Below are 18,726 nucleotides of genomic sequence, written 5' to 3'. Positions count from 1 at the left end.
TCTTTCCAGTAAACAGTAGTGGATACAGCAGTTTTGTATACATGAGACAATGATTAGGTGTTGAATGAAACCTGTTTTTCAGATAATAACTTGAGAGCAACAATAGAGTAACGAGAACGTATATTTAGAGTGGAATGACTATGTAATAATCAATTTAAATCTACTTTGATCGAATAATATCTCGGGCTGATATTTGCTGTCTCAATAGAATTGGCTTATAGGTAGCCATGCAGTAATGTATAGCAAGTCTTGAATGATCAAGAACCCTAAAGCTTTATATTTTTCTTATTTGAGAACCTTATAGCTCGAAATAATAGCAATATGTCAAACTCGCATTTTTATAATATATATCATCAGTTTGTTGACGAAATGTGGCTCAAATGCTCCACGTTTTTTAGACTATTTCCCTAAACGATACCTTTACTTTGGATACTATGTATATTTTGGTATTACTGGTCTACGTGGGATTTCTTTTCATTAAATTCTTATTCATTTTGGAGGAAACACTTTTTTGAGAGAGAAAGCTCATCAAAGCAGAGTACACCTAGTATATCAGGCAAAAAGAACACCCTTATTTAATCACGCCAGATAGAGTTTAGCCGGATGATCGTCCTCAGTGGCTTATGACTTTCTATCACTATGGAAGAATATCAAATGAGCAGAAATTAAATTCTAGAAATTAAACGGAGCATGAGATACGTTAGTAACGTACAAGAAATTCGTATTGTTACTCACATTAGGTTATAAGAAAGAGCAGAGAATAGAAGGGAGATAAAAGAGAAATAAATTAGCAACGGATATTGACTACTATATGTAAAATACGAGGAGGTAGTTGAATACTACTATCTTGTCAATTGCATAATTGCTAAATGAGATGGTCTTTAACTCATTACATTCATACTACATGCTTGATCGACAATGCGAAAAACTAACGCCAAGCTATGATTGATACCAGAGGCGGGCATACTCATCATTGATTTTTTTCCATCAAATAAACATCATGACTATTATCTTCATAAGGTCTCGAGAACTGAAGTCAAGTGTTGATCGAGTAATACACTTTCTGGAATATTAAAAAAAAATATTGGAATTTAATTTGTTGTGGGTGTATAATCCCAAGGCCAATATCATTTCCAACAAGTCAGTGCTCCCTCTCCATCCAACAAATATGTGATAGCACATTGAAGGTCTATAGCCCAGCCATTGGCGTTCTATTTTTGATCCCACACCTTTCACCTTTCCTTCTGTAGTCCATATAGTCCAACGCCTGTTGACTAAGCAATCCGATGAACAAGAACTAAACATTTTTTATTAAACTCATTTTCCTTCCTAGTCAAACTTATAAACCTTTTATTTTCCCCTTCCTGATGTGCAACATACCCCTTTAGTCTTACTTATCACTCATTATGACATCTTTAGGACTTTAAATAAAACAGGAACATAGTTCCCATACAAAAAGAAACAAACATCATCTTCAGAATGTTTAGTCAAATCAAACTCCACTAGTATTTATGCCGACATTGCAAGTATGCCGTTTGAGTACTCGAAATATTCTTTAGAAAGAAATAGAGCAGTTGACGAAACAACGACGGAGGAAGTGGCTATAGGCCTTCAAGCCGCGCTTTATTTTCAGTAATAATATATAATAAAAAATTTTAATTCTATTGTTCTTTACTTGTTTTAAAGCAAGTATTTTGTCAGTTTTTTGGTGAATTAGTGGTGGTTGCGGTGGGCGAATTTAAAAAAGCCTTCTATACCAAGGGGAGAGAGCCATCATTTCCTCCGTCGTTGTTTCGTCAACTGCTCTATTTCTTTCTAAAGAATATTTCGAGTACTCAAACGGCATACTTGCAATGTCGGCATAAATACTAGTGGAGTTTGATTTGACTAAACATTCTGAAGATGATGTTTGTTTCTTTTTGTATGGGAACTATGTTCCTGTTTTATTTAAAGTCCTAAAGATGTCATAATGAGTGATAAGTAAGACTAAAGGGGTATGTTGCACATCAGGAAGGGGAAAATAAAAGGTTTATAAGTTTGACTAGGAAGGAAAATGAGTTTAATAAAAAATGTTTAGTTCTTGTTCATCGGATTGCTTAGTCAACAGGCGTTGGACTATATGGACTACAGAAGGAAAGGTGAAAGGTGTGGGATCAAAAATAGAACGCCAATGGCTGGGCTATAGACCTTCAATGTGCTATCACATATTTGTTGGATGGATCGGCCTCTGATCCAAAGAGTACTACTCATGGAAATCTTGAGTTTGATAACTTTCCAGTTTTTTTTTTTTCAATGTGTTTTCTTGCTAGTTACAGTATGAAAATGATGCGACATAAGCGAAAAAGCTCGTAAACATTTCTTCACATTTGCTCAATATTTTAGCAGCAAAGCTGCTGCGTTCTCTACATCAACAGACTTACAATGCAAAGATCTAAAACTTTTGTTATTGCGTCAAAGCTGAAAAACTACGTCTTCATGCAGTTCTCGGCACAAGCTCGATTTTTGATGCGGCGGGATGAAGATTTGGAGTTACCTTCCGTTTTCAATTTCCACTCACAGCCATCCTGCATGTCCTGTGTCAGTTCGTCCCACGTTCGCATTATAAAATGCCTATATTTCTATCCTCTCATGTTCTTTAGCACTCGAAGTCTCATACAACGCTTTAGAGTCATCCATTGCTAGCACATTTCATATGCCATCTAGAGCAAGAATGCTCAAATCACAGCTTAAACGAGCCATTCTTTGATGCACCATTGCTCGACAACCAGATTATCAAAACAGTCCATTTTTTGTTTGAAACATGTCCTTTTGAGACCAGCAATCGAATGGTATCATTGGTCTGCAAGTTTTGTGACCCATGGGGGATCCACGGAGGTCCGTGAAGATGGAAAAAAAAAGTCGATCGAGAATTTTTGGAATGACCCATGTAGGCCTGATCCAACCGAGATGAGGTGAGACAATCTCTAGGCACTTCTGACAAAAAGAAAGCGAGTTTACTAAGACAGAAAAGGCGACTTAATCTGAGCATTGCCCTCAAATCTGCATTCAAAGTTCATTGTACACTGTAAATAATACAAAATAGGTCCATTATAGTATATATTGACTATCGAGTAAGCGCTTAACTATACATCATTTCATATGCAATATAAGATTGAAAGGCTCTGTTTAATACGTCTTTTTGATATATCTATGGGTTTTTACACTTTTAGTCGCAGAGGTGATATCTAGCCCAAAAAAAAAAGTCGGCGTTTGAATGTTTGTACCTATCTCTTTCAAGGCATCCATTGTTTATTATGTCCAAAGCTTTTCCTCTTGACCTCAGAAATGCCAAGTACTGAGACGTGATTTTTTTGCCTACATTTTGCGCATCAAGCGGCGCATACTTGGGAAACTACTCGATAGTCAATATATACTATAATGGACCTATTTTGTATTATTTACAGTGTACAATGAACTTTGAATGCAGATTTGAGGGCAATGCTCAGATTAAGTCGCCTTTTCTGTCTTAGTAAACTCGCTTTCTTTTTGTCAGAAGTGCCTAGAGATTGTCTCACCTCATCTCGGTTGGATCAGGCCTACATGGGTCATTCCAAAAATTCTCGATCGACTTTTTTTTTCCATCTTCACGGACCTCCGTGGATCCCCCATGGGTCACAAAACTTGCAGACCAATGATACCATTCGATTGCTGGTCTCAAAAGGACATGTTTCAAACAAAAAATGGACTGTTTTGATAATCTGGTTGTCGAGCAATGGTGCATCAAAGAATGGCTCGTTTAAGCTGTGATTTGAGCATTCTTGCTCTAGATGGCATATGAAATGTGCTAGCAATGGATGACTCTAAAGCGTTGTATGAGACTTCGAGTGCTAAAGAACATGAGAGGATAGAAATATAGGCATTTTATAATGCGAACGTGGGACGAACTGACACAGGACATGCAGGATGGCTGTGAGTGGAAATTGAAAACGGAAGGTAACTCCAAATCTTCATCCCGCCGCATCAAAAATCGAGCTTGTGCCGAGAACTGCATGAAGACGTAGTTTTTCAGCTTTGACGCAATAACAAAAGTTTTAGATCTTTGCATTGTAAGTCTGTTGATGTAGAGAACGCAGCAGCTTTGCTGCTAAAATATTGAGCAAATGTGAAGAAATGTTTACGAGCTTTTTCGCTTATGTCGCATCATTTTCATACTGTAACTAGCAAGAAAACACATTGAAAAAAAAAAAACTGGAAAGTTATCAAACTCAAGATTTCCATGAGTAGTACCCTTTGGTCGAATGATCATTTAGACCATTTTTTACAAGTCGCTCTTTTTGGCTCAAATCAATCCCAAAGGTACCCTGTATGAGTAAACATGGCTTGTGAGTATTTAGAGTGTTCATGCTTGTATAAATACATTTAATGAAGAGTGTCCCTTTGATTCTCAACATGTTCTTACGCCCTCTTTTTCTTTTGAATGGTGCTGGCTTTTGACTATCATATTTTTAGAATTGTTTCTACCCTTATCTTCCTTTTCATGTACCTTAATTTATTTGATTGGATAATGCATTATTGTCCTCTGATTGGACAGACTACTTTAAGCATGATTTGCTCATGTGACAAGTGGAAATGATGAGCACACACACGCAGTTATATCTATATATTAATGCAAAAATGCTGGTCTCCCTTTTCTCTCTCTTTTTTTTCCCTTTTTTTTTATTTTATATTTTTTTAAAACACTTTTTGTCATCGCTTACTTCGGTACTTTATAACAAGTAAACTACCCTAAATAAATAAATAAAAAAAAAGACCCGCTTATCTTTCTTACAGTACGTTCACCATCACTTGTTAGTTTATTATGGACAGTGGTGTTCGAGCAGAACCTAAATTTCTAAGGTAAAATAAACCAAGAGAAAGCGTATTGAATGACGATAGAGATCCTACTTCACTTGAATCCATTTCTTCAGGCATATCAAGGTTATCAAGTTATGTGGCATCAAACTTGCCAAAAAGAAAGTCAACGCACTTGATAACACCGCCTTTTATGGATCCATACTATCAACAACCAGTGATAGAGCCAGAAGAACAAGCGAATGAAGAGATGGAAGAGATGGACATAGTGACATTTGGTGCATTTGAGACACTAGACCCATCCATCAGTTGTCTCTTGCTAGGCTATCATGATGGTTTTCAGATATGGGATGTCACTAATCCTGATAATGTACATGAAATATGCTCTATTCGAGACAAAGACACTTTTGGTACAGTGTCTTTTATGCATCTTGTTCAACCCAATCATACCCTCGTCATTGTATCTACAGAAGACAGTTCAGATAAACCCAAATCGCATTTGATCTTGTTCTCTTTAAAGACACAGACCATCATCAAAGAGATTCATGACTTTTGGCATGAAGAGGAAGAAAAAGATGATACAGCACAAGTCACATGTATTCAAAGTAACCACAAGGTCATTGCACTGGTGAGTATCATTTTTAAGATTTATCATGGACTGATCTCTTATTTTTTTTTTAAAAAAAAAGGGATGCGTATCTCGCCACCGTTCTTGTATACACTTGTTATCTACAGTAGACTATACACCTTTTGCTAGACCATTAAATGATGTGTATCATGATGACAAAGGGCCGGTGTTTACATTGGGTTCTCGATTCATTGCGTATGCAACAAATACTGCGGTCTTGAATTCAGATCCAGTCATGACCTCCTTAACCAACAAGAGCATTAGCTATACAGGTTTTGGGGTGCTCCAAGGCGAAAAAGACGTGAAGGGTGCAGCCAAAGATATCGCTAAAGAAGTTGTGAGTGGCATGAAGACATTAGGTGAATTTGGACTAAACACACTCTCGAATTATTTCAACCCCAATGTGCCAACAGATAAAATGATGTTTAACGCCAGTCCATCGTCTCACACCACACCGCAACAAGACACACAGTACAATCCAAAGAAAATGATTCCTTCTGGCATGATCATGATTCGAGACATGCTTAAATTACCAGTGACACCTACACGAAATCTGTCGTCGTCGATGATAGCTCATTTCAGGCCCCACACACACCCTGTCTCTTGCCTGAAATTCAACCAAGCAGGCACACTCTTGATGTCGGCCTCCAAACAAGGCCATACATTCCACATCTTTTCTGTCTTGACCTATACACCTTCTGCCTCTCATCTCTATAGTCTCTCACGTGGCATTACGGATGCTCAGGTAGAAGACTGTCAATTCTCGATGGATTCCACTTGGTGTGCTATCAGTACAGCCAGAGGCACCACCCACGTCTATGCGATTAATCCTTACGGAGGCAAACCAGAAATCTCAGGCCATGTCCATGGTAAAGTCAATAACCCCATGCACCATCACCCATGGATACCCAAGAACCACAAGTCATCCATCCCAAAAGCCACCACACTGAGTTCTGTTGTACGCATCAAACAACGCCGAAGCATGCCTGGTTTCCTTCAGGAGGAAGTGGCCAACAAATATCCCAATGGATATTCTCACGGCTATTATGGTCCTACGCCACCGCACTATGTCTCGGCCCTGCCCCGTACACCGCCCACGCCTTCCCTGAAAGAACCTCGGGCTAAACTGAGATCGATGTTTGTGACCAAATCACCTTCTTTTGTGCACCACAAGCACGCTCATCCTTCAGATCACCCATTTGTGTCAATGAAACAACAGGCAAGCCATATGCTCTCGTCTTTTCATCTACCTTATTTGCCTCAACAGCCTCAACCGCATAAATCAGCGCATGAGACCCTTGTGTTTGGATTTGATGAAGAGTACGACGATGCAGCCAAGATGATTAATGATGAAATTGGGTATCAAGACATGTATTCGTTTCATCCTGATGGTGTCTTGACCTTACATCGTTGTTGGGTAGCCAAGACAGTCATCAAAAAGCGAGAGAATGGACGTGTGTTGGAGAAACTGGATTTATCGCTCAAGGAAGAAGATGTCGCTGAATGGCGAGTAGCCAGAAATGCAGACTGGGATCAAGTCAAGTTCAATGTGACTGAATCTTCACAAGAAGAAGAACAACAACAAGAAACAAAGAAAAAAAGAAAAAGAAACCCAAGCAACAAGAGAGCCTTCCGCCAAAAAAGACATGGTTGTCCAATGCAGAAATCACCACCTATATGCCAGACGAACCTGCGTTATGGACATATCACCAATTCAGTTTCCAAACATATCATACCAAAGATTTGCCATCCATCTTAAATGCAGGCAACATACCTACGACAGATACCATGATTATGCTTAAGGGTATGCCTGAGCCAGTCTCCAGTCGAATGGACCGTGTCAGCAAGACAACAACACGTATCACAAACAATAATGCAGAAGAGAACATGGAAGATGCTTTGGCTGAATTAGAAGGTAAATAGATGGATGCCCAGCCTATGATTTACTTTTTATATATATATATATATGTATAGACAACATTTCAAAGGCAATGCAGACTTCATTTTCACCTTCCAGTAATTCGTTAGGCAATAGTCCTGCTGCTAATCTGAAATGGCTTTCTTCCAGTGCCAATGCCATTCATGGATCTTCTCCTTCTCCTAATCAACAGAAACTCTATTTGGATAAGAACTCGTCTGTTTCATTTGAAGATGCTTATCTGATTCATATGGGAAGTGGGCCTAGTCCTGAGCCTTCTTCTCTTCTTGGATTGACGCCTATTCAAAACCAGCCATTAGAAGAACCAGAGACTTCTATGCAACACAGTTCACTTATTCAATTTGATGAAGATGAAGATGAAGGGTCGGTGCAACTCAAAGCCAGCCATAATGTCTATTCTCCTGATGGTGATAATGAAGTTGAATATCCTTATGAATCCGTATTTGGTGAGCTGCATACAAGAAAAGAGGAGGAGGAAGAGGAAGAGGAGAATGGTCAGTCTATCTCTTGGTAAACACACATTTTGTAAATAAAATATATAAAGAAATAAAAATTTATACATAAAAAAAACAAGAGCGGTAAAACTCGGGAAAACTATTTCTTATGTTCTAATGCTTGTTGTGCCTTGTATTCATCAGATTGACGGTATCTAGTTTGATGAGTTTGAGCGTGATTTCTATTCGACTTACTTGAAGATACGAGCCACTTGAGTAGCACCTGTAGCAAAGACAAAAAGGTTCACAGTGAATAAAGAATAGTTTTTGGGAATAATGACCATCGAATAACGAGACCAAATAGCACCGGTCAACATCAAAGCTAAACAATAGACAATGAACACACCACATCAAAAATGAATTGAACTTACACATATTTTGAGTCAAACTCAACTTGTCAGCAGGACGTTGCATATCACCAATACCTGCAATAACCAAAGCCTAGCATGGATTAGAAAACATCATATTATTTTACGCGGCATACCCATTTCATAGCAGGAGCCCAAAAGTGAATGGTTTTAGGACCTGCTGGGGAATCAATAAATTTACGAAAAGCACCTTTTTGTACTGCTGCACTAGCTGCTGAACTAGCCATGATATAGAGAGTGGGGAGAAAGAAAAGATAAAAAAAAAAGAAAGGGAAAATATAGTGCCTAAGTGATAAAAAAAATTTTAGACAAGAAAGTCAGAATGTGTAATTCTCTTACATGATGCGATTGGCTCATTCATTTTAACCGAGATTTTATTATATATATACAAAAGTTTAGTTTCTTTCGGCTGCAATGACATCTGAAATCATTTTTTCTTTTTGTAGACTTAATAGAGATTTAGAGCATTCTTGCTTTACATGTTCTGCTTTATCAGAATCAAACAAACCATATTGATCAAATTGTCTTGCATAATACACACATTGTTCAAGGCGATATTTTCTTGCAATTCGGTTTTGAATTCTCCGTTGCTATAGACAGTGTCAATATATATATATATATATATGTATATCTCTTGTTCATTACCTGATCTGTAATTAAAGTATCGCTTGGTTCTTGTCCTGTTCTGACAGCATAATCATTAGGAAGTACCCATAAATTAGCACCTGCTAAATAGGTTTTATAGATACAAGAAGGTACAAAATCTTCAAATCTTTCTTCACACCTATCCAACATAAATATACAGAGACATGTCTCTATGCCACTTACCAAGGATGATTCAGTTTAGTAGAAATAAAGATAGGACCATAATGAAAGTCATAATTGGGTACAAGATAAGGTTCTTTCGCTTCTTTCCATGTTGAATATGATGTAGGACCATTATTGAGCTCATAATCATAATCCAGTAATCCCATCTCTCCTGCATCGACCCATTCAATCATGGTCTGTTTATCCATAGGCCATTCGTCTGTATGCACTCCATCGTAATTAGGGAACCCAAAAGTAGGTAAAATCAACAAATCTCCTTGATTTAGACGGTCCAAATACTGTTTAAACGATGCGCCAATCTGTGTCATCCATAAGGTCGTGACGGGCAACAGAGCCACATAATCTGTACGACTAAACAGTCGAGCCAAATTACGAGCTTCTTGATACCCGCCTGTGGCCATTGTCACATTGGCCTCGGTCAGACCTCCCGGTTGAAGGACGAGGTGTAGATCAACATGACGTCTGAGTGCAGTGGTTGTCTCATACAAAGTTCGTATCTGAGTGAGTTGTTGAATACTGAGTTCATGATGGATATTTTTGGTGGAAGGGACTAATAAGGTAGCTGAGATAGGACCCTTATAGAGTTGAGCCAGTTGAACAAGGTGGCCTATCTGCTTGAGTTCCACAACAGTAATCAGTGTCAAGCTTTCTTTTGTGGGTTGGATAGAGGCTGTAAACCAATGAGGACGAATCAGGTCGCGATGGACAATTGACTTGCTAAACATTTTCGACAGCCTTGTCTCGGGTGGTATTTCATCCAGTGTTGACCATGGTGTTTGTTGTTGTTTTTCCATGATTATTTTATCCCAGTCTATTTTAGGTTGATGCATCACTGCCATGATTTCAGCTTTCATTTCTCTTTTGTTTGAAACTCACCTGTATTTGGGTTCAGTGATGAAAATGAACTCAAGAGATGAAAAGTAGATAAACAAAAGCAAATCAAGACATAAGTCCACCCTACCATTTGAATAATAGGCAATGGTCTCTTGGTTGTATTTGTCCGTATTGAATAACTGCCTCTACGTTTATTGGATTCTGTTCGTTTGTCTGTAGGTGGACATACTGTTGTCAAAGAAGATTTTCGTTGATGAAATACACCATTTCTTTGTGTGTTCATTGTACAAGATAAAGAAAGAAGAGAAAAAGAAAAGAAAAAATAAGCTGTTGATTGTATCACACTCACAAAAGTAAAGCCAACACGTGTCATCTGTTGCCTTTTTTGAGTCAAGATTTGAGTCTGTGTGGTGTGTGTGTGTTCTAACCAGGTTTTTCCTTGTCCAAGTATTTATGTTCTCATTTACAGCAAAAAGGGGGTTATTTGTGCCCAAGAGATACAAAGTGACATTAACAAAGGCAAATCCATCTCCTCAGGCTCAAATAAAACGCCCTACACCTATTTTGTTTGTTCGTACACTTCTTGACTCTCCAACCAAGTAAACAACCTTTAAGCTAATCTATGATTGATGTCTTTTGATATAGACCATGGAATGATTGGCAAACAAGACTAAGTGATTTAGGTTATGCTAGTGTTGATGCAGCTATCCATATTAAACCAGAGCAACAAGACCCTCTTTCTACTTACTATCGAGGTATAAACTAAACATCTCTTTTATGGGTTATTGATGTTTTTAGAATTAAGCCAAGTAACCAATGATCTCTCTTTCTTTCCACCTCTTATGATCAGTCGAGGCCCCATTGCATGGCGTATCTCTCAAAAATACGTGTCCAACAAACCAGTGTCTGGTCTAGTGATGGTAGACAGTGATCAAGACGAATCTTGTCTTTTACCAGCTTATCCTACCAGTCCATTTGAGCCTCATTTTCCTATCTGTATGGTCTCTCGTCAATCCCCACCTGACTTTTTAGAGGGTTGGATTGACCACTATGCTTGTGAGGATGAAATAACTCAAGTACTTGTATGGATGGACGAGATGGGCATGTAATCCATTTTGTGACTCTATTTACGCTTTTTTTTTTTTTCTTTTTCTTTTTCTTGCTTCAAATAAATGGGTTATTGGGGAACAGTAACAAGTTCTGTGGATTGGTATCTATATAGAATACGCTTTTTATTTTATAATCAACACATATATTTAGGTGTGAAGAGAATTACATACATTCTGAATATATTGCAGAATTTTGGAATACACTTTCTGTAAGGAAATAAAATAAAATAAAAGGACGAATGGGTTAATCATGATAGAGTTTGGCCATGGTTGCATTAGGATGGCTTGGTGTAGCACTTCATCACAAGTCACTTGGATGGAGATTATCAGCTGGCTATCTGTTAATTGTTATTGTTGGTATTGGAAGGTAATAGAATAATATTTTAAGGGGGTTAACAACTTTAAATTTTCTATACAGTATGTTATTTCATGCTACTTTACAATTTGAGCATCAAATGTGGGATGAAGTAAGTCATTGATGTTATAGGCATGTGATTGAACGAAACAAAAAGGTACCTATGGTATGGACTGCATGCTATTTAATGTGGGTATTATTGAGTGAACACGGCTATCAGTCTCAGTATCATACGATCGGCATCAGTCTCTATTGTGCCCTAGCTACATTTGTTACTAGCCAGAACAAAGGCACCACTCAATTCTATATGTTTCAGTCGTCGTAAGTAAGCTATGGTCTAAAGAACTACTTATAACATATGGTCAGTTTTGGTATTGTGATGTGGACAGACTTGTATTTTGTCTACAAGATCTATTATCATACACAACTGGCTCATATCAAGCAATTGTTTCATCAAGGTGTTTATTTGTTAGTGTTGGCTATCAGTGTATGGTTATTTGATGCCAATCTCTGCTTTGTCTATGCTTATCTGCCTAATCCTCAATTACACGCATGGTAAGATCATGATTGTCTTATAGCCATCTACTCACTGTTGATTAGGTGGCATTTACTGGTAAAAATAACAAATGAGACATGCAAATAATGAGACTAACAATCGATCAAGATGTGTAGCAGCCTTCATTATTTTTTCGTAGCATGCGGTCATGAGTCAGTTGTTCGACGTGGTGATCGAGCAGAAATTAAATATTTTCTGAATATGATTCCCTATGTTCAGCAACAAAAGAACCATAGCGAATAATTTTGTTGGGGGGACATGAATCGATGGCTTTCCTTTTTAGTCTGAATGCGGTCTTTTTTTGCATAAAAAAAAAAAAGATTAAACTTTTAGTATGTAGTGTAGAAATCATGACATAATGAATTAAAACACACAAAACCTAAAAAAAAAAAAAAATCTACTTAAATAAGGGCCATTTTTTTCTTTTTTTTTTTTTTTTTTTTATTTTTGTTTATTTATATATTTATTCTTTTAGAAAAATGGAAACTTATGTTGGATACATAAAAACACCTCAAGATGCACTCTATGTGTTTGAAGCGTGTAGAAAAGGCAAATTAAATAGAGTACAACGACGCCTTACTTCCAAAGAACGTATCAACATTCGCTCTGGTTCGGTTTTTGCCTGGGATGAACGTGAAGCTGGCATGAGACGCTGGACAGATGGCCGCACATGGTCCCCAAGCCGTGTCTTGGGTAGCTTCTTAACTTACAAAGAACTCGACACAAAACGAAGACCCCGTAGACCTTCTGTGCCCTTACCTGGTGGTGGCAAGCAAATCACTTTTTCGTATAAACAAAATGGTCTTATCAAACAAAGCTTTTCTATCTGTACTGCAGCAAACCAAAAGATTCACCTCATCAGTTACTATACAAAGGCAGATATCTTGTCGGGTCGTCTACAACGTCCATCCCACGATCCTTTGCTCAACTCAATTGATATTCCAAAAGGTCTCTATCCTGAACTCAACCCATTAGATATCGGTGGTGGCCACCCAGCTTCCATTCATTCCATACAGTACCATCGTCACGATTCAATTGATTCTTCAAGCAGTGATATCTCTACAGTCTCTTCAACCAATGAACAACAACACCCACCTTCTCTGTCCTCATTATCCTCACAGTCTTCAATCACAACTACTACGATTGCTTCACCTCAATCTTCAGAGGATGAATACAATGATATGCTACTATTGTCACCATTACAGTCTCACTTTAGTCCTCATCTTAAACCCGTCAACTATGTATTACCTGCTCAAGACATTGCTTGGGAACGATTGCCATCTACAGAAGATAGACGTCAACTTAACGCTCTTCGTGACTTGGTGAGGATCTAAATAGAGCCAAAAAGAAAAAAGATCCAGAAAATTTAGACTCAAAAATTTTGTTTCTAAATTCTTCTCTTCATTATTATTATTATTTTTATTTAGTACAAAACTTACTCGTATCACTTCTTATTATAGAGAATGAATAACTTCATATATATACATACACACTTACATCTCCTTATTCTATGCTACTTTTTTTTTTTTTGCTTTATCATTCACACCTTCCTTTCTATAATATGTTAATCATGTCACTAATAACAAATAAATAAATAAAATCTACATGATTTAAACTTTTATGATAAAAAAAATAAAGAGTGTGAAACCTTTCGTATTAGTCCTTGACAGGATTTTATTTTGGATATATTGATTTTTCTGGTTCCTTAAAAAACTTAAAAAATTGAAACTCTATTCTTTTTCTCTATTTGATAGAACTCTAAAGAATAAAACACGGAAATGGTGCCACCTATCTTATCCTTCCTCCCCCCCCCATTTCCCTTTTAAAGAAAACTGCTATTTTTCTTTGAAAATCTCGATAAGCTCCCTCTTTTTTAGATCTTTTCCCATAAGTCAATTCTAGATCCTCGCTTCATTTTTCTCAGATGATAAGGAATCTATGTAGTCAGTACACACATACACACACATACATATACGCATGGTTTGTCTTGAGTTTTCTACTTTAATCATGACACCATTGTATAAAGAAAGTAAAGGCCCACTTTTGTATCAAATTTATTTTTTCTTGGTTCTATAGTGTAACCCTTCTCCCTCTTTTCTGAAACTTAAATATAAGAGAAAGGTTTACATCATTTTGAAAAATGATCGTGGTCAATAAAGAGATCTCGATAAATTCAAACAAAATATCGACTTGATTGTATCATTCTTTCTGTTTGCTTCGATGGTGTATGATAGGTAAACATAGAGAGAGAGAGAGAGAAAAAAGCTTATAGACTAAGCTTTATTTTAGCTTTATGGACTCATTATTTTAGACTAGACAGAAGATGATGGAAACTACATGACCTTTTGTAAAACATGCTTGAACATATTACTTTAATGTGCTACGAATTCCTTCAACAGTGTAGTACGAACGCACAATGATGACACCATTATGAAGAAAGCTTATATTGTGAACACTTTTTAACAAGTCATCTTAAACCTGAATAAGTCATGTCGTAAGTCAGTTATTTTATATGTGTGTGAATGTGTACCTGAACAATTATATGACGTATATATATAAAGAAAAAGAGAGACAGAGCAATGTGTCAGTTAAAGTCATATGGGGGCATATCTAAAGTCGACGTCACAAAAAGGGTTTTCTTTTTTCTAAGCACTGAGCCACACATATATAGAAGTATTGTTACGTGTGTATATATGTGATTTAAGGTCCGCAAAGAAATTGTATAAAAGTTTATCGAAAACATAGACACAAATGAAAAAAAAAATTAAATTTTATTCAAGCGTACATAAATGTAGCAAGAATTAAAATAAAACCAAGCACATGTACCCTAAATATACATAAACTCTTACTTATGGTTCTTTATACTAACAACAAAAAGAACAAAATAGATGCATTTGCTTTTTTTTTTTTTTGAAAAGCCGAATGATTCAGAGACAATAAGAATGAGTTTAACATGGAACATTATATCATTCTCGATAAGATCTAGGCTGTGTCTCCATCTTTGTTACTGCTTGATAGATTTCCCAAAAAAAAAAAAAGATGGCTTGTTGATACAGTCGAGCGACATAAACAAAGCAGTAGGTCTGCTCAAGATTTCAACCAAGGCATCGGAAATGGATGTTTATATATGCTTCTTGAGCTCACTAAAGACACAATTGATCAAAGCAACAACCTTAATTCCTATTAACCAACATGTTCAATAAATAAAAAGCTTCTTTTTTCTTCTCTTTCTCCTACAAAAAAAAAAGAGGGGAGAAAAAAAAGGTTGCGTGTCTTAAACTGAAATAGCGTTTTCTTTCTTGCATTCCATGCAATAACGAAGAATGCTTTCTTTTTCAAATCGATCATCATTTTTTTAAACAACATTTTAAAAACGAGCTGTAGTCCTAAAACAAGAAAGAAAAGTGTGGTGTGTAATGCACTTGATTTCATTGGATCATTTCTCGAATAAGCGTTTCTTATTGGCCATAATATCGTAAAAAGTGCATATCTATCAATTCAAAAGACATATATATATACTACATGTGGTCAACGCTTGTTGAAAGTCACTTGACTTTGCCTCTAAAGAGTCCTTCTATTTCTTTCTTGAGCCATACAGGTGTATGATACAAATGTTTAATGACTTTTGCGTAAAACCATATCTGCCTATTAAAAATACTTTAGTAAATTCCATGTCACCTTGTCACGTGATTGAAGGTGTGTTCCTTACAAATTCTGCTTAACACTATTAAACTCAGTTACCTAGTTTCCAGATTCATTTTCCAAACGTAGCGTTTCAAAAAAGCTGACAGCACCCTTTGCCATTTGTCTTTTAAACCTATACAAACAAAGCGATTGTTTCTATAGAACCAACAAACAAAACATATTATAAAAAAGTCAATTGATCTGTTTAAAATAAAATGAGTCAGATTCATATACAGAAAAAAAAGATATGACGCATCAAGACTGCAACATCTATTTTTTTTTTCTTTTTTTGGTAAATTTATTTTTTTTGACAAAATAAACGCTGTCTTTTGGTCGTTCATCCTTGTAAACACATATATAGACACATACTCTATGGTAGGATATGGACAAGTATATATCACATAATGACAACATGTCTTTTTCATATAAAGTGACGGACTATTCACAAAGACACGAAAAAGAATAGACACTTCGGTATCTAAAAACAATTCTCACGATCTGCATCTTTGCCTTAGACTGCTCTTATTGGCTAATTTAAAATGTGGGGGAAATGGGAACCTATTTTTGTCAATCGTTGCCCTTGGTTTTTTTTTTTTTACAGACGATCCAAGTGGCAAATCAAACCAGAGCTTCTTTGTTTACTCTTCTTGTATGATTTTATTTATGCAAAGATGAAGATCAAGGAACAAGACAAACAATAAATTGTTCAGAAAGAGGGGGAAGAATCATATCCTTGTAGGAGAAAGTCGGACAAATAAGGAGCACACTCAGTTCCGTCATATCCCGTTCCAGTAATTTTTAATGGATGGTTTTCATGCTCTTTAAGAAAAACCCGGAGCCCATCGGGCATTGAAATAGAGCTATTTTTTAAAGCATGAACATGAGCGTGTGTACGTAAAAATAATACAAGCATATGCTAAAGCTATTACAGTTCATTTTCTTCCGGTATTTTCGATGCTAAAGTCAAACAACTCCGACTCTTCCGAGAGAGAGAAAAAGAGGAGTTGTGTGAATAAGATATAAAAGAACACTGATTTCTTTTGTTTCTCTTTTCTTTTGTTATTCATTACATTTTTCTATTATTTTACTTACAATGGTTGCTTCTAGACCCGGATCCCCTTACACTGGTAGACCTCAAAGCTCCAACTCTGTTCATACCAAAGTCGAAGAAGACCTTCATGAATATGCTGGCATTGACTATGATAAGGTAAGCAAAAGCGAAAATAAAAAGGACGGATCAATTCATACTAGGATCATAGGTCACTATTAAACGCAACCCTTCTGTTGCGGTCCTTTACGAAGAAGCCTTGACTTATGAACAAGGTACTGTTATTTCTTCTGCTGGTGCTCTTTGTGCTTATTCTGGTAAGAAAACGGGTCGTTCTCCCAAGGACAAGCGTATTGTTGAAGAAGAAACATCTCAAAAGGATATCTGGTGGGGTCCAGTCAACACACCCATTTCTGAAAAGGTCTTCTTGATTAACCGTGAACGTGCCATTGATTACTTGAACACTCGTCCTCGTTTGTATGTGTTTGATGGTTTTGCTGGTTGGGATCCCAAGTACCGTATCAAGGTCCGCATTGTTGCTTCTCGTGCTTACCATCTTTTGTTTATGCGCAACATGTTGATTCGTCCTACTGAAGAAGAACTTGAAAACTTTGGTACTCCTGATTTCACGATTTTCAATGCTGGTGAATTCCCTGCCAATCGTTATACCACAGGCATGACTTCAACCACATCTGTCTCGGTCAACTTCAAGCGCAATGAAATGGTCATTCTTGGTACTGAATATGCTGGTGAAATGAAGAAGGGTGTAAGTAGACATTCGTAAAAAAAAAAGGGGGGAAGGAACTGTTGTATACTAAAAAGTAACTATAGATTTTTACTGTTATGCATTATTTGATGCCCAAGGCTGGTGTCCTCTCTCTTCACTCTTCTGCTAATGAAGGCCCTAATGGTGATGTCTCTCTCTTCTTTGGTCTTTCTGGTACTGGTAAGACCACGCTTTCTGCTGATCCTAAGCGTTTATTGATTGGTGATGATGAGCATTGTTGGTCAGACGATGGTATTTTCAACATTGAAGGTGGTTGTTATGCCAAGTGTATCGACTTGTCTGCTGAAAAGGAACCTGATATTTTCAACGCTATTCGTTTTGGTGCTATTCTCGAAAACGTTGTTCTTGATGAAGAGACTCGCGAAGTTGACTACTCTGATGATTTCTTGACTGAAAACACACGTTGTGCTTATCCCATCTACCATATTCCTAATGCTAAGTTACCTTGTATGGGTGGTCATCCCAAGAACATCATCTTATTGACCTGTGATGCTTTTGGCGTCTTGCCTCCTGTCTCCAAATTAACTGCTGAACAAGCCATGTATCACTTTATTTCAGGTTACACTACCAAGGTGCCCGGTACTGAGGATGGTATTGTTGAACCTCAAGCTACTTTCTCTGCCTGTTTCGGTGCTCCTTTCCTTGTCCTTCACCCTCAACGTTATGCTACCATGTTGGCTCAAAAGATGTCTCAACACAAGGCTGATGCTTGGTTGATTAACACTGGCTGGATCGGTGGTTCTGCTGCTACTTCTAAGCGTTGTCCTCTTAAATATACCCGTGCTATTTTGGACGCTATCCATAATGGTGAATTGGCCAATGCTGAATATGAAGACCTTGCTATTTTTAACTTGAGAGTTCCTAAGGCTGTCACTGGCGTTCCTTCAGAACTTTTGAATCCCAAGACTGCTTGGAACGGTACTCCTGAAGAGTTTGATGCTTCTCTTCGCAATGTTGGTCAAATGTTTGTTGAAAACTTCAAGACTTATGAAGATGAAGCTGCTCCTGAAACTTTGGCTGCTGGTCCTAAGCTTTAAAAGAAATCTTTTTTCTCTCTTGTATCATTTGCATCCATACTTTTCTTTTGCATCACTTCTTTTTTTCTACTAAAAAAACAGAAATGTATTATATTATTCACTTATGAAATAAAAATTCAAAAACTGAATTTGTTGATTTTAAAAAAAGCCTTTTCTTTTTTCTTTTTGCTTTAGAAAAAACTACTATTTTCTCTGAATGAAACTTTTGTTTTTATTAAAAAAAGTCTTT

At 37.0% G+C, this 18,726-nt stretch overlaps 7 protein-coding genes across 7 annotated transcripts; 5 read left to right on the top strand and 2 right to left on the bottom strand.

The window, feature by feature from the left end:
* The first annotated feature begins 4,698 nt into the window (after window positions 1-4,698).
* B0P05DRAFT_559344 (uncharacterized protein) lies at window positions 4,699-7,959 on the top strand. The gene is made up of 7 exons (XM_051580260.1): window positions 4,699-4,754; window positions 4,832-4,875; window positions 4,915-5,458; window positions 5,520-5,544; window positions 5,566-7,007; window positions 7,061-7,373; window positions 7,433-7,959. The coding sequence occupies exons 2-7, from the start codon at window positions 4,838-4,840 to the stop codon at window positions 7,909-7,911; spliced, it is 2,841 nt and encodes a 946-aa protein (XP_051430687.1). The 5' UTR covers window positions 4,699-4,754; window positions 4,832-4,837; the 3' UTR covers window positions 7,912-7,959.
* B0P05DRAFT_559340 (mitochondrial pyruvate carrier) lies at window positions 7,960-8,525 on the bottom strand. Its single transcript, XM_051580259.1, has 4 exons — window positions 8,376-8,525; window positions 8,263-8,332; window positions 8,087-8,213; window positions 7,960-8,046 (listed from the first exon to the last, which is right to left on the bottom strand). The coding sequence occupies exons 1-4, from the start codon at window positions 8,484-8,486 to the stop codon at window positions 7,992-7,994; spliced, it is 363 nt and encodes a 120-aa protein (XP_051430686.1). The 5' UTR covers window positions 8,487-8,525; the 3' UTR covers window positions 7,960-7,991.
* Window positions 8,526-8,654: 129 nt separating this feature from the next.
* Window positions 8,655-9,812, bottom strand: B0P05DRAFT_478763 (uncharacterized protein; the record flags this gene model as incomplete). Its single annotated transcript, XM_051575030.1, has 3 exons — window positions 8,655-8,849; window positions 8,905-9,043; window positions 9,088-9,812. The coding sequence occupies 3 exons, from the start codon at window positions 9,810-9,812 to the stop codon at window positions 8,655-8,657; spliced, it is 1,059 nt and encodes a 352-aa protein (XP_051430685.1).
* A 346-nt stretch (window positions 9,813-10,158) lies between these two features.
* Window positions 10,159-11,208, top strand: B0P05DRAFT_278445 (uncharacterized protein). The gene is made up of 4 exons (XM_051573424.1): window positions 10,159-10,520; window positions 10,591-10,676; window positions 10,720-11,131; window positions 11,182-11,208. The coding sequence occupies exons 1-3, from the start codon at window positions 10,375-10,377 to the stop codon at window positions 11,028-11,030; spliced, it is 543 nt and encodes a 180-aa protein (XP_051430684.1). The 5' UTR covers window positions 10,159-10,374; the 3' UTR covers window positions 11,031-11,131; window positions 11,182-11,208.
* Window positions 11,035-12,331, top strand: B0P05DRAFT_559329 (alkaline phytoceramidase family protein). Its single transcript, XM_051580258.1, has 8 exons — window positions 11,035-11,131; window positions 11,182-11,239; window positions 11,288-11,397; window positions 11,449-11,497; window positions 11,543-11,706; window positions 11,752-11,940; window positions 11,986-11,998; window positions 12,050-12,331. Exons 1-8 carry the CDS (start codon window positions 11,094-11,096, stop codon window positions 12,182-12,184), a joined length of 756 nt encoding a protein of 251 aa, XP_051430683.1. The 5' UTR covers window positions 11,035-11,093; the 3' UTR covers window positions 12,185-12,331.
* Window positions 12,332-12,420: 89 nt separating this feature from the next.
* Window positions 12,421-13,571, top strand: B0P05DRAFT_517381 (Gti1/Pac2 family-domain-containing protein; the record flags this gene model as incomplete). Its single annotated transcript, XM_051575712.1, has 2 exons — window positions 12,421-13,005; window positions 13,147-13,571. The coding sequence occupies 2 exons, from the start codon at window positions 12,421-12,423 to the stop codon at window positions 13,273-13,275; spliced, it is 714 nt and encodes a 237-aa protein (XP_051430682.1). The 3' UTR covers window positions 13,276-13,571.
* A 3,313-nt stretch (window positions 13,572-16,884) lies between these two features.
* On the top strand, window positions 16,885-18,644 carry B0P05DRAFT_559323 (phosphoenolpyruvate carboxykinase [ATP]; the record flags this gene model as incomplete). Its single annotated transcript, XM_051580257.1, has 2 exons — window positions 16,885-17,439; window positions 17,505-18,644. Coding segments are annotated over 2 exons (1,548 nt in total), but the record flags the coding sequence as incomplete, so codon positions are not given.
* Between the last annotated feature and the right edge of the window lie 82 nt (window positions 18,645-18,726).

Source organism: Gilbertella persicaria (assembly GCF_025201335.1).
Source record: "Gilbertella persicaria strain CBS 190.32 chromosome Unknown B0P05scaffold_54, whole genome shotgun sequence".
Taxonomy (NCBI): Eukaryota; Fungi; Mucoromycota; class Mucoromycetes; order Mucorales; family Choanephoraceae; genus Gilbertella; species Gilbertella persicaria.
This window is presented reverse-complemented; position numbering and strand designations above follow the sequence as displayed.